The sequence below is a fragment of the Bombina bombina genome, chromosome 11 (genome assembly GCF_027579735.1).
Source record: "Bombina bombina isolate aBomBom1 chromosome 11, aBomBom1.pri, whole genome shotgun sequence".
NCBI lineage: Eukaryota > Metazoa > Chordata > Amphibia > Anura > Bombinatoridae > Bombina > Bombina bombina.
In genome coordinates, this window is record NC_069509.1 from 121,708,550 (window position 1) to 121,723,581 (window position 15,032).

Genomic DNA, 15,032 nt, shown 5'->3' on the forward strand with positions numbered 1-15,032 from the left:
AGTGTATCCAGTCCACGGCCCGCCCTGTCATTTTAAGGCAGGTAATTTTTTCATTTAAACTACAGTCACCACTGCACCCTATGGTTTTTCCTTTCTCTGCATGTTTTCGGTCGAATGACTGGATATGGCAGTTAGGGGAGGAGCTATATAGCAGCTCTGCTGTGGGTGAACTCTTGCAACTTCCTGTTGGGAAGGAGAATATCCCATAAGTAATGGATAATCCGTGGACTGGATACACTACAAGAGAAATAAATTTATCAGGTAAGCATAAATTATGTTTTTCAGAGCTAAAATACATGAAAAGGGGACAAAATAAATAATGAAAATGTATCTTAAAGTTGTTTCATTACACATAACTAAACATTATTATATCAAATTCTCAAGGTGTTTACTGTCCCTTTAACAATAAAAAAAATCTCAATATCAGGCAAATTCTTCCCTCCTTTATCTTTCACACTCACTACTCAACTTCTTCATAATAGAACTCCAGAAAAAAACACCAATGTTACCATATCCCTCAAACTCTCATCAGTAGCTGGAACCACCACTTACATATAACAAAATCGTAACCAACAAAGCTTTAACTAGTAGTAACACCTTTCCTTCTAAATTTACAGTCCTGTTACTTTCTCGTACACATTCTGCCATTTTCCATATTCTGCACAGGGCACCCACACATCTGCAATTCTCTCCACTCTCCAAAAGCTTTCACAACACATTTATCCCAAATCCCCTTTAAATCACTTGCCATATAAAAAAAACATTAAACTTTTACTCAGCTTAAACTAACATGGGACTCACACTACAATTACATCATCTATATAGACAACTCACTCTTTCAAAGACTCCAAACATAAAACCATGTGCAAAATTATCAAATGCTTTTTTTTTTAAATCAATTTTAGCAACTGCAAAGGTCTGCGTGCACTCCCAATCATACCATACCACATCTCGCAAACAACCCTTTGCAATTACATTATAATCCCCATTCAATAAGCTGTTTATCTCAGCCCTGAGTTTTGTATACTGGAAATCTCCAAGATGTGTTTCCTGCATAAAGTGAAAAGATAGAGTTCCTGGAAAGATACAGACATACGCCTGAGCAAGCATTGCAGTATGTAATATGTTTACTTATTTATGATTACATGTAACACAACAACTTGTACTTTGTATGTATTTTTAGTTTGAAAAATCCTTATTAAAAAAAAAAGCAACTCATTCATGACTACCTATTTAATCTCTTCTCTCCTTGCTTTTTTGCAGCATGTCTCCAAGTACTGCCCCTATTAGAAGCATGAGCTCAGCAAACCTAGTTGACAGTGGCAGAGTTGTTCTCCCTGAACCAGATTACCTGGAACCATTACAAACTAGCAGCTACACAGACCAAGGGAAGACATCTTTCAGTGCCAGCATAGGAAAAGACTCTGCATCCGTGCCAGATAGCATAACTTCTGTAAGTAAATGTGTCTGTTAAATACAGATTCAGACAAAAATAGTTTTATAATTTTTGTTATTGTAAGCAGCTGTGCGCTATTTACTAAACTTAAAAATCACAATCTCCCCCATAGGCGTCTAAGATTTATTTAGGTGTTGTTTAGATATATGAATAAGGAATGTAGCTTTGTATGGGTCACAGGGTAATGTGGTTAGAAATTTAAAAGTTTTTTTTAATGCTTTTAAAAATGTTTAAAATAATAGATATGGTTTGATATGATAAACTAGTTCACAGATATCATCAATAAAACTGAATGTCTCTGTAAAAGCTCTTATTGACTTTATACATTTAATGTCTTTTTTCATAATAACTGGAAGCAGTGTGTTCACTATGTCTTAGTCAAATGCATTTTTATTGTTTAATTTAAAAAAATAAAAAAAACTTATTTATCTTAAAAAAGTATGTGATACAGTGTAGATCTAATGCCTAGCAGTTGTGCTCAGTGACTCAAGAGGTTTGTGAGGTGGGTGCCACAGGAACATGCATTGCAGACATAGACAAAGGAGCATATCTTGCATACATAGACAAAGCAATATATCTTACAGACATAGACAAAGGAATATATATTGCAGACATAGACTAAGGGATATATCTTGCAAACATAGACAAAGGGATATATCTTGCAAACATAGACAAAGGGATATATCTTGCAAACATAGACAAAGGAATATGTCTTGCAGACATAGACAATGGAATACATCTTGCAGACATAGACAATGGAATACATCTTGCAGACAGAGACAATGGAATACATCTTGCAGACAGAGACAATGGAATACATCTTGCAGACAGAGACAATGGAATACATCTTGCAGACAGAGACAATGGAATACATCTTGCAGACAGAGACAATGGAATACATCTTGCAGACAGAGACAATGGAATACATCTTGCAGACAATGGAATACATCTTGCAGACAATGGAATACATCTTGCAGACAATGGAATACAGCTTGCCGTCAGAGTCAATGGAATACAGCTTGCCGTCAGAGTCAATGGAATACAGCTTGCCGTCAGAGTCAATGGAATACAGCTTGCCGTCAGAGTCAATGGAATACAGCTTGCCGTCAGAGTCAATGGAATACAGCTTGCAGACAGAGTCAATGGAATACAGCTTGCAGACAGAGTCAATGGAATACAGCTTGCAGACAGAGTCAATGGAATACAGCTTGCAGACTGCTTTTGTAGATGTCTATCTGGATCTATTGAAAGTAACTTGAATACCCTGTGTTGTTTTACGAACAACCTGTGTAGTTTCCTCATTTCTTGTGAGATATGTGTATTTTTTAAACAGGAGTGGAAAATGAGGAAACTAAGAATTGGTCAGGTGCAGAACTATGCTTGGAAAAATTCCACATTTCAACAAAGAAAAAACCTAGGGTTAGCTACTACTAGGTCACCCAACAAAAATACCCAGTCACCTTTTTAATATTTGGAACAAGCGCTGACAACATTGTACGAACACTGTCATTAGACATGCAAGCCTCGCCTTTTTAATCTGATTTGACAGTTAATAAGTAATTGACATCAGATCAGACCCATTGTGCTGTCAGCCACTTACCTACATCTTACCCTTGACCCTGCAGCCACTTTAATAGCCACATACTCACATCAGATCAGACTCCTGGTCTTAAAACCACCACGTCAGACCTCTGACACTGCAGCCAGTCGTTATTTAGCGCATTGCTGCTATAGACAGGAATTTGAAGTCAACATGAGTTGAAGGATTCTCAAATGAAAAATTTAAATCTCCTGTGATAATTGTAGGGATAATGTATAACAGGAGGTGGGGGAGCTAGGCTTTAGTGTGGTCAAGGAATTATGAAGCACTCCTAAGAGGCAAGTAGATGTCGGAGAGAAAGAGGGAGGTAGGAACTGTTTTTGATCTAACTCATCCACCTTATAAAACATATAAATATTTCCGACACTGGTCTAGTTTCCATTGAGGTGGTAAAGTTTGGAAACTGGTGGTAAAAACATTTATCTCTATTAAAGTCTATGAGGACTTTTTATATTATAACAAGTTTCCAAACTTTACCACCTCAATGGAAACTAGCCCACTGTCTGTAAGAATTCTCTGAAATCATGCTCAGTATAATTCCTTTTCTTTTTACAACAAACATTTCTATCCCATAGGTTGCATGTTAAAGTGAATGTAATCTTGAGCATAGTCGCTCAAGTCATAGGATAGAATTTAAAAAATGAATGATACTTTCAGTCATCAAATTAGTAGGATATACTTATCTTCTGATATTTGAGAAGATAGAACGGTAAGCAGCAGCACCTTTACTCCGCCCGCCTTGTTCGTCATTTAATTTACAGATGACTCATCTGCAATCCACTAATCATTGTTTCCCCCACGGGGGTTCAGCCCCTTTGCACAAACGTCACGCCCGGGGGGGGAAACAATGATTAGTGGTTCGCAGAAGATCACTTTAAGTCTTAAAGGGACATGAAACCGAAAATGTTTTCTTTCGTGATTCAAATAGAGTGTGCAGTTTTCAACAACTTTCTAATTGACTTTTATTATCAAATATTCTTTGTTCTCGCTGTATCTTTTTTAAATTGTAGGGATGTAAGCATTGTTTGTCTGCAGCGCTATATGGCAGCAGTTTTGCAAGAACGTTATCCAGTTGCAAGAGCACTAAATAGCAGCGCTATTTAATTTGTATCCCTTTAACTACAAGCTGCTTTATTTTTAGTTATTGTGGCTCAGTTAAAAAGTGATTTCAAAACTAACTGCTAGGTTTAAGATGGATATCACTAACAGACGATTAAAAAAAAATGTTTGTCAGGGTTCCTCTTGATGAATTCTTTTAATTAAAATGTGTACTGACTGCATTTAAAGGGATAGAGAAAATCAAAACTGAAATGTGCAGAGGTGCATTTAAATTTTAAATAGAAGCGTTTTTGCAATAAACTTCGATTAGCAAAACTGCATCTAGTAAAACGTATTGGCGTTTTTCAGCTCCTTACGTACATATGACGTTTAGGGCCCCTGTGCACCGGTATTCAAGTTCAGAGAGCTAGCGGCGGTCTGTATTCTGTCTGTGAATACTTATACAAGCCACTGCTGACTCTCTACTAGTGCGTATGTGCGTATAGCGCAGTAATAACGTTTACTAGAAGCATTTTTTCTAATAGAAGTATATTGCAACAATGCTTCTATTTAAAATTAAAATGCATTCATGCACATTTCATTTTTGTTCTTTCTATCCCTTTTAAAGGAACAAGAAAGTCAAACGTACACTTGAATTTTTCTGATAGAGCAAGTCATTTTAATTTTAACTCCCCTTTTATACCCACTTCTATTATCAAAGTTACCTTTTCTTTTGGTATCCTTTGTTGAAAACAATATATACATATCCTATAGTACAAGGAGATAGCTGGTGATTGGTGATTACACACATTTGTCTCTTTTCATTGGCTCATCTGATGTGTTCAGCTAGCTCCCAGTAGAGAAAAATGACTTTCACTATGTGTTTTGTCCCTTTGCAGGGGTTAAACGCACGTGTATATATACTAGAGCATTTTCTTTTTGATCTTTTATATCCATTTTTTGTAAAGGTTTTGAATTAGAGTTGCTAAATCTATCTGTCAAACTATACACTTTCTTGACTTTTGCGTTTGTTTCTTTTTTTACTTTTAGAAACCAACATCAAATGGAGTTATGAAACATCCTTTCTTAAGGTAAGTTACTGCAGGGAAGAAATGTTTATACCCACATTGTCTACCACAAACTTTGTAGTTTAAAGGGACATGCTACTCATATGCTAAATCACTTGAAATTGATGCAGCATAACTGTAAAAAGCTGACTTGAAAATATCACCTGAGCAAAATTTCTTCAGCTCACCAGAGTAAGTGTTCTGTGAACATTTATACTTCAGCTAATGTAAAACTGCAAGTTGGCAAAAAAAACAAAAAAAAGAACCCAATAGCCAATCGGCATCAGCAGTGCTGAGCTCTTGCTTTGCTGTAATCTCATGAGATTTCACTTAAAGTGAATGTAAAATTTCATGAATGAGTGCCCGTTTTTTAAAATTACTATTAAAAACAGGGGCACTTTCATTCATGAAACTTTACATTGCAGAGTTTTTTTAAAATACCTTTTCTTTAGCTAACCCGTTCCGGCGATCCCCCGCCTGCAGCTGCTCTGTACTTACCCCATCAATGACACAACCGGCTTCCTCCAATAATGGCGTGCACCCAAGAACATCTATCTTTTGAGGCCACGCCATGATTGGAGGAAGCCTGTTTCGTCATTGAAGTGCTAAGTACAGAGGAGCTGCGGGTGGGGATTGCCGATCCTGGTTTGCTAGGTAAAGGTAAGTATCTAAAAAACAAACAAACAAAAAAACGCTGCAATGTTTCATGAATGAAGGTGCCCCTGTTTTGAATAGTATTTTTAACCCCTTAAGGACTGGGCATTTCAGACAAAAACTTCCCCAAAAGACCAGAGCATTTTTAGCATTTTTGCCATCACTACATTTAAACCGAAACAGAGCCTTTTTTATATTTACCTATCGAAACTATATTTATTTTTTAGTAGACATCCCAAAGTATTGATCTAGGCCCATTTTGGTATATTTAATGCCACCATTTCACTGCCAAATGCGATCAAATGCAATTATGGCACAAATAGTTGTAAATGCTTCTCTGGGATCCCCTTTGTTTAGAAATAGCAGACATATATAGCTTTGGCGTTGCTTTTTGGTAATTAGAAGGCCTCTAAATGCCGCTGCGCACCACACTTGTATTATGCCCAGCAGTGAAGGGGTTAATTAGGTAGCTTGTAGTGTTAATTTTAGCTTTAGTGTAGAGATCAGCCTCCCACCTGACGCATCCCACCCCCTGAGTCCTCCCTGACCCCTCTCAAACAGCTCTCTGCCCTCCCCCACCCTCCAAAGGTCACCTCCAATTTAAGTACTGGCAGAAAGTCTGCGATTACTAAAATAGGCTGATTTAAAAAAAAATTTTTTTTATCATTTTTATTTTTTTTAAGTTTTCTGCAGTGTATTATCTCCCCTTACCCACAAACCTCTCTGATCCCCCTCTACCTATTTGCCGCCATCTTAGGTACTGACAGCTGTCTGCCAGTACCCAGTTTGCAGCAAATTAGACAAAAAAAATGTACGAAAAATTTAAAATAACCTTTTTTCTGTGGTGTAGCTTCCCGCCTCCTCATTACCCTACCCCTTTTCCCTCAATGGATCCCACATAGGATCCCCCTCACAGAGTACGGCGATGATCGTTAAGGGGTTAAAAACCGGCACTCATTCTTGAAACTTTACATTCACTTTAAACCTCATGAGATTTCACAGTAAACTTCCTAAAACTGAATAGGAAAAATAACATAACTGTACCTGCACATGCCAGATGCACACTCCCTTGCAAGTCTTGGGACTAAAGTCCCTTTACAGTGGGGTGTGAATACTTAGGAAATATTGAGGTAAATATCTTCCTTTTTTACATAGAGATGTTCAGGTGATATTTTCTAATCTGCTTTTTACAGCTATGCTGCATCACTTTCGAATGCTTCAACATTCGGGTATCATGTCCCTTTAAGTTATTGCATGTTTAAATGAGTATGGGCTTGTAATGAAACTGCATGACTGGGAGAAGTTTCTTTAAAATAAAAATAAAAATCATGGCATATATTTAAAAAGCTATGTGAAACAGTTTATTTGTATCACATCTGCTTTTGATCCATTTAAAAAATGTACCAATAGAGATATTTCTAAAAAAATATTAAAAGTTCACTTTAAAATCTCATGTCTCTTACATACATTATTTCTTGAAATGTAAATTTATAACTTTTGATCTCAGCAGCTTATTGTAAAGATAGCACAATTAAAAGGCTTTTAGAAAACATAGGGCAGTCTGTCAATAAAGCACACATTTTATAATATTTTTTTAAATTATTTTTATTAAAGAACCATTTGGGGTACAAAAGGAAAGAAGGGTGATGACATATTATATACATACTTAGGGGGTAAATACAGCTCATACTGCAGATGCAAAAACAACAAGCAAGCTTTCTTCTATACTGTATACCATCAAGTTTAACATAAATTCAAAGCAGTTTATTATTGACAAACCAACGCCCTTTTTTATAGCAGAGATATTTCTTTACAGACCACGTATCACCCTGTTGCTCCCCAAATGAGTGATATTTTCTAATAAACCAGAGGGGAACGGAAAAAAACACACATAGTCTAGAAAAACATTTTATAATATTTTAATTACATGTTTATAACAATTGCATAGGGCAATATCAGCACATGGGTTTGTTGCCTCTAATGTCTGGAGTAGGTAGAAATGCCCCCTATACCACTTCCTTTTCTGCTTGAGTTGGTTCAGTTTCTGCTGGACCATGTGGTCCCTGAGGAATACTCTTCATAACAAGTCAGGTTGTGCATTAATTTAGTTTTAGGCGATAATTAGGATAAGAGGTCTGCATGTGTATCTATGTGTTGAATCTTTTCTGTCATATGTCTAGTTGAATCCACAAGTCCATGGTGTGGTCCCTTTAATGCTTTGATTTTACTTTGCTTGCAAAATCACTCTTTTTGTTGCTAAAGCTTCAATCATTTTCAGAAAGAAAGTTTTGGGGGGTTGCTAGTCAGAAATAAGATTGTACCTGTAGATGTATAAAGCAAAGCTCTCCCAGTTATTACCATCTTACTTGTTCCCTGTTGCTGCTACAGAAAAGTGGACTTAAGTCGCCTTTTTTTGTTGGGCAGACAGCTATTTGCTCTTTATTATTAATATTAAAGGGACAGTATACATCAATTTTCATTCATCTGCGTAATAGACACTACTATAAAGAATAATATGCACAGATGTTGATCTAAACATCCAGTATAAAACCGTTTAAAAACTTACTTAGTTTAGCTCTGTTAAATAGGTAGCTGGAACACCCACTGCAAGTGGGAAAAAGCAGACACCCCCCCTTCCTCTGCATATGAAAAGACTCTTTACACAAACAGGAGCAAGCTGGAGTAGGTATACGTCGGTATTCTCCTAAAACTTTGGGGCTTGGTTAGGCGTCTGAAAATCAGAGCAATGTTATTTAAAAATAAGCAAAACTATACATTTAAAAAAACAAAACTGTATGGACTTTATAAATGGATCATCTACAAAGCATTTATGCAAAGAAAAATCTAGTGTATAATGTCCCTTTAAGTGTCAAAGGGTCCTGGTATGTATGCTACCGCTTATAGATGGTGCTAAAACAAAAATCCTACTAGTCAAAATTTTGTGCAGGGCTTAAATTTAGATGTATTGCTAGCCCCTCCAATACTGGAGATGGGAATTATATTCCAGCATCAATGTCGCCTAGGAATAATTTTATATCCCTTCTGGAATACTAAACAAATAGTGCATTTTTTTAAATCACAATCCAATACTGAAATCAATAAAAAGAAAACTGAAATATCAATTATGTATATATCAAAAGGAAACTTCCTTACAGTGAGGAAATAATCTTGTTGAGTTTATGATGGGTGAATATTCTTTGAGCTACAATAAGCTCATGTAAACTCTCATTAGAGAACATTTTTATTCCAGTCATTGCAATATTATAAAATGATACATGTACAGAGTCCTGTGAATAATCTTTTCAGGACGTTATTTACCTAACCTCCACAGAGTCTCTATTGTTCATTAAAGGGACATTAAACTCAAAAAATGTTTAAAAAGGAATGCTCTATCTGAATCATGAAAGAAAAAAATTGCTTTTTATTTCCCTTTAAGACACCACTGCTGTTATGGTTTCCACTGAAACTCTTACTATGGGCATCCACTTCAGAGGTTGTATCTGTCCTTCACAAAGACGGGTGGCTTGTTCGATATCGTAACTCAGACGTGTTTCACCAATCAACGGCTTTTTCAAGAATGCTTAGTCCATTTGTGGTTAAAGGGACATTAAACAATTTGGGATAGAGTCAAAATAAATATAATATGTACTTTACTTTACCTGCAATTTTATACTGCAGTACCTCTCCATTAACCCTGTATTTTAAGTTTCCGAATTGTACAACTCCCCCCACACATTTCCTTATATGGCTGTATCTATATCTACCTTTGCTTTGGTAGAATGCAGAAGTACACAGTGATTATCTGCTGGAGCATGCCTAGAAGCAAATAAGCTGCTGTGAAATACAATGCCTGTTTTTCTGATGCTAAACACTGGTAAAGGGGGAGGATCAGACTAATCCTGACAGCAAAACTATGTAGGTAATTTTGTTTATTTTTAAAAAAAAAAAAAATTTCAAAACATATTTACTTAAGTAGCCCTTTTAGGATATTCACAGATCTCAACATGTTTTATGGCACTTTAACCAGTTCTATTTGCAGGGCCGGATTTGCCATTAGGCACAGTAGGCATGTGCCTACAGGCGCATTGCAGCAGGGGCGCCACGGCTGGCTGAAGAGTCAGTGTATTTTAAAAAAAAAAAAAACTTTTTTTATGACTACACTTTAGTTACGCCCGCTTTGGGGAGGAGGGGGGAGTCAGGTCGAGCCGAGGTGGAGGCAATATAGGCTTAGCAACTAGCAAGCAAGCAGAACTTGAACTTAGCAAGTAAGAGTCACTCGTCCCTGTCCCTCCCACACTGACTCCAGTCACTCTCATTCTTAACACCAGTGACCACCCCTGGTTGGCGCACTAGCGCCACGCCCACGTTTGGTAAGCTAATTGTGGGTTGTTTGGGGAGGGGCAGGCCGGGCAGCGTCACGCCATGTCACGTGATTCCGGCTGCCGTCCAGGCCTTAGAGTAGCAGGAAGTGAGCTGACTGAGTGCTCATTGCTGCGCCTGCTGCAGCCTGTCGGAGCCTGTGTCAGTGTCGCCTGCCCCTGAGTGCCCTCGCCGAGTCGCCTGCTGAGTTGAGTGAGTTGACTTTTGTGATGACCAAGAAAATTGGTGCTGTCCTGTCTGACTCTGTTACAGTTAGTAGTTCTGTTCTTCTGTGCTAGTGCTGTAGACTACAGACAGTCAGTAACTAACAGTAAAAGTTATCTGACTGTCTGTGACGCAGCAAACAAACAGTCTGCCTGCCCTTTCTCTGGCTTCCAGAGGGTAATTAAATAAAAAAAATTAGGGTCTGGTCTGGAACAAACATGATCATCCATTTCACACAGGCAGCCTGTCTGACCCTCTCTGTAACTTACAGTTAGTACTGTAGTTCTGTGCACCACTGCTTGCTGTTTATTTATTTTTATTTATTTATTTTTAGTTGTCCTAAATTATAATTAAAAAAAATCCTCTTTTTTTTTTTTTTTTACTTTTTTTTTTGGGGGGGGGGGCACTTCAGATTTACACCTGAGATGTAAATACGGCCCTGTCTATTTGTAGTCTTCAATAGTCACTTTTGATAAAATGGTTTAACCCCATCTTATCCTTATCGGTATACATGTTATTACATAAGATGTGTATTTTATAAATATATCATATAAATAAAATCATATATAAATAACATATAAATAAAGACCTCCATAAATAATTATAAAAAATTATAATTTGATGACTAAAATTGTTTTCTATAAATTTAGGGGTACAGTGACATAAAAACTCAATATACTGTTTAAATATTACTCCTTTTAAAAAAAAAAAATCCCTATTTAGGCCATGTGTGATAAAGTGAATAGTTAATAAATCCATTTAATTTCTCATTTTCCTAATTTCTGTACAAAATCATCACCGCTCCAATAGGAGGTGATTTTATTAATGCCCATAAATTTAAAGGCACACTAACCACAAACTGTAAACTGCATGATTAAAAATCTTCATATATAAGAATAGTTTTGCAATGAAAACTGCAGCTTTATTTTGTCAAATGAGTATATTGTTTTATGTTTATTCTTTTTACTGATTTCCCTGTCCCCCAGAACAAAAGAACCCTTGCTAGCGAATCACAAACTAATATTCAGATATAGCGCAAACTCTGTTTGCACATTTGCAGACTTGGGTAGCATGCACTCTTGTATTCCCTTAAGGTGGTTGAGCACTGATTCAACTTGGTTACTATTGCAAAGAATGATTTGCCTATCATAATTGTTAATGCAAAACTGATAATCCACCTTTTAAAACATGTGACACCATAAAAGCTTAGGGATTAAGGGAAAAGTAAACAAAAGCTCACATAAATTGCCTTAAAGTATTAACCCAAGCTTTGCTGAGAGAAAGTCTAACAAACACATTTTTTATATGCATTTTACAACAAAAGGCTGCAAAATAATGAATGTATATTGCAATATTTCATTTGCAGTAATGAAACATTTTATGCATTGTTTAAATGTCAAGTTTATTGGTCTTTAGTGATGGATCTCTTATGTTTCTTATCAAAATGTGCTGGAAAGGAATGTTTTTTTAAAAGCTACCCATCTTAGTGAAGGGCAGATACTACCTCTGGAGCGGACGCACACAGGGAAGGTTGTGGAAACTGCAAACCACAGTGGCGTGTTAACCATCAGTAGAGACTCCATGGAGGTTAATTGATAACAGCAGAAACCAGAAACGACAATATACTTTTATGGTGTTGCAACGATTGGAATAAGTTTACCTTTTACATTTCTCTAAGGAAGAGATTTTCTTTAATAAGATTTTAAATGAGCTTATTGTAGCTCAAGGAAGTGTATTTACTCATCATGAATTCAAGATTATTTGTGGTTATCACTAAGGTTTCCGCTACAAAGTGTATACTGTTGATATATACACATAACTGATGTTTGCGTGTTTTATTGTATCACTATACCGGCAGTCCCCAGGTTACGTACAAGATAGGGACTTTAGGTTTGTTCTTATGTTGAATTTGTATGTAAGTTGGAACAGGCACTTTTTTTAGGTGAAACTCTAGCCAAACATTTTTTTTTTGTTTTGGATAGCATAGGATAAAGTTTGTTTTGCTATCTGAGCCCCTGTTCAGAAAATTTCACATCACTTTCTGTCCTTGTGACAATTGGATTTTCAGTATTTTGGATTATCCTGGAAAGAAGGATTGTCGATAAAGCTCTATTTTCTCTGTGTGTAAGTACGAGTTGTACTTAAGTCGGATGTCTGTAACCCGAGGACTGCCTGTAGTTCCCATTTTTGGGAATTGATATAGTGTGCATAGAGTTATTTTATGTCTTTATTTGAAAGTCATAGGATAATTTTCTCTGGTTTTGAAAAATGTTTTTGACACTGACAATAATTAACAGAATGAAAATGATTTAGATACACTAATGAAAGACTTGAAAGAAGTTTACTAAAGGAAATTAAAGGACCACGAAATGCAGTAGAACTGCATAATTAACAAGCACATGATAAAAAGACAATTCAATAGCACTGAATTTCAAATAAGCAGTAGATATTTTTCTGGCAAATTTATTTTTTCTCCCATTTTCTGTCCACTTGTATCATGTGACAGCCATCAGCCAATCACAGACTAGTAAACGTATACCCTGTGAGCTTGTGCACATGCTCAGTAGGATTTTGTTCCCCAGAAAGTGTGTATATAAAAAGACTGCAAATTTGACAATGGAAGTAAATTGTATATATTGTTCCATATTAAGGTAAACCCACATAAGGCAAAATATAGAGCATTCACATCGAGCGCCTGATGCGCATTTCGCCAATCAGCCTTTGACAAAGCCATTTGCTTGGCGAAATGCGCATCAGGCGCTCGATGTGAATGCTCTATATTTTACCTTATGTGGGTTTACCTTAATATGGGACAATATATACATATATGTGTTATTCATTAATTTACCGCTTATGATAGCCACTTGCCCTGTGTGGGCTCACACTATATAAGTGTATAGTAATATGAATGGGAACATGAGTTACTGATAATACATTTTCAGGTTATGTGACCTTTGGGACTCTGACAGGTTTTTGACCCGCTCCAGTATTGCACTAGCTAGAGATAATTTTGTGTGAGGTCAATCCTCTTTGTAGATTAGATACTCTGTGCAATCCGTGAGCATTTTTGGGTGCTTCCCTACCAGACTTACCCATCTAACCCACATTACATGGTTCATACCTGGGCATTATAGCATTCACCACTCACTGATTTTAGAATGCACTGTGCGAGTGTGAATGTTTTTCACCACCCTTATTTTATCATTCTACATTAAAAGTTATGTTTTATTATCTATTGGCTCGAACTCAGCCATCTAACCTACACATTGTATCATCATAATTTAGCAATTTCTGTGTGCTCTGATTATATCCATTTTTTCTTTAAACCTTTGTTAAACGTTTATCCAAGGATATTGAGCATCCCCCAGGATATTAATAGCTATAGGGATTGATTCTCTTTACACAGGATCTATATATTTTTTCCTGTGTTGACATACAGCATAATTCTGTTGGGGACCTATTGTGATTTATATTATAGTCTCTCTTCTTTAACTATACATCCCTTTAAATATAAGCTAGAAGTAATTACAGAATCTGTAAATGATAAAATCACTCTGAGGTCTAAGAGTATTGAATGAACCATCATATGGGAGTGATCATTTAGAATTTAGAAAGGACTGCATAAATAGTAAGTACATATAATAGGGTTTCACCGATACCAAGTATTTGCATGAGTACTTGTACTCGTGTAAATGCACCGATACTTAAACCGATACCTCCACTTCCTACCCATATGCTATCTTGTGACGTTTTTTCAAACTGCATGTTCCCATTTCATTTTAAGCTGGAGTGGAGACTAAACTAAAAATTGTTTACTATTGTTATGCCAATACAAATTGTTGTTATTTGTATTATTGTAGGAGAGATCACTGTACCTCGTTCAGACAAACCCCTGAAGTACTGGGCAGTTAATAAACTGAGATTTCTAGCACTGGCTAAAATGGCCCAAAAATATCTTTCTGCCCCATGCAGTAGTGTGGAAAGTGAAAGACTGTTCAACTTAGTCGAACCTCCTTACTGATAGAAAAAAAAGACTAATAGCTGAACATGCAGAGATGCTTCTGTTCTGTTCCTTAAAAAGAACTTGCCACTAAGTTTTGAAAAACTATTCTTTTTGCTTGATTGCCTTTTTTACTGCTAGTTCTCATCTTGCACAATTATGTTCAAAACATACTGTACTCTGAGGAACATCCATACCCTTAGATTATATAATTGCAAATAAAACTGTTTTATTATTTTATAATGTCTTTTGAGTTACAGTCCTTCATAATTATAAAGAAGGAATCTTAAATAGTTAGTCTGTATTGTGCTTGGTAAACTGTCACATGACAGTAAAAAGAAAAAAGTATCGGTAATTGGTATCGGCAAGTATTTGAAAACAAGTATCGGTACTTGTACTCAGTCTTAAAAAAATGGTATCGGTGCAACCCTAACATATAATAAACCAATTGTTTTAATTAAAGGTGATAATTTGAGATCTCAGAAGGAACTAAAGATTAAAGGGACAGTATACACCAGTTTTCATTTAACTGCATGTAGTAGACACTACTATAAAGAATAAGATGCACAGATACTCATATAAAAATCCAGTATAAAACCGTTTAAAAACTTACTTAGAAGCTTCCAGTTTAGC

General features: G+C 36.3%; 1 protein-coding gene across 1 annotated transcript in view; it reads left to right on the plus strand.

Moving 5' to 3' along the window:
• Nucleotides 1–15,032, plus strand: part of BAIAP2L1 (BAR/IMD domain containing adaptor protein 2 like 1) — a 435,923-nt gene that overhangs the window by 416,247 nt on the left and 4,644 nt on the right. The window contains exons 12-13 of the mRNA XM_053694428.1: nucleotides 1,264–1,453; nucleotides 5,145–5,185. Coding sequence (XP_053550403.1) covers nucleotides 1,264–1,453; nucleotides 5,145–5,185 — 231 coding nt within the window. The remainder of the gene's footprint in view (nucleotides 1–1,263; nucleotides 1,454–5,144; nucleotides 5,186–15,032) is intronic.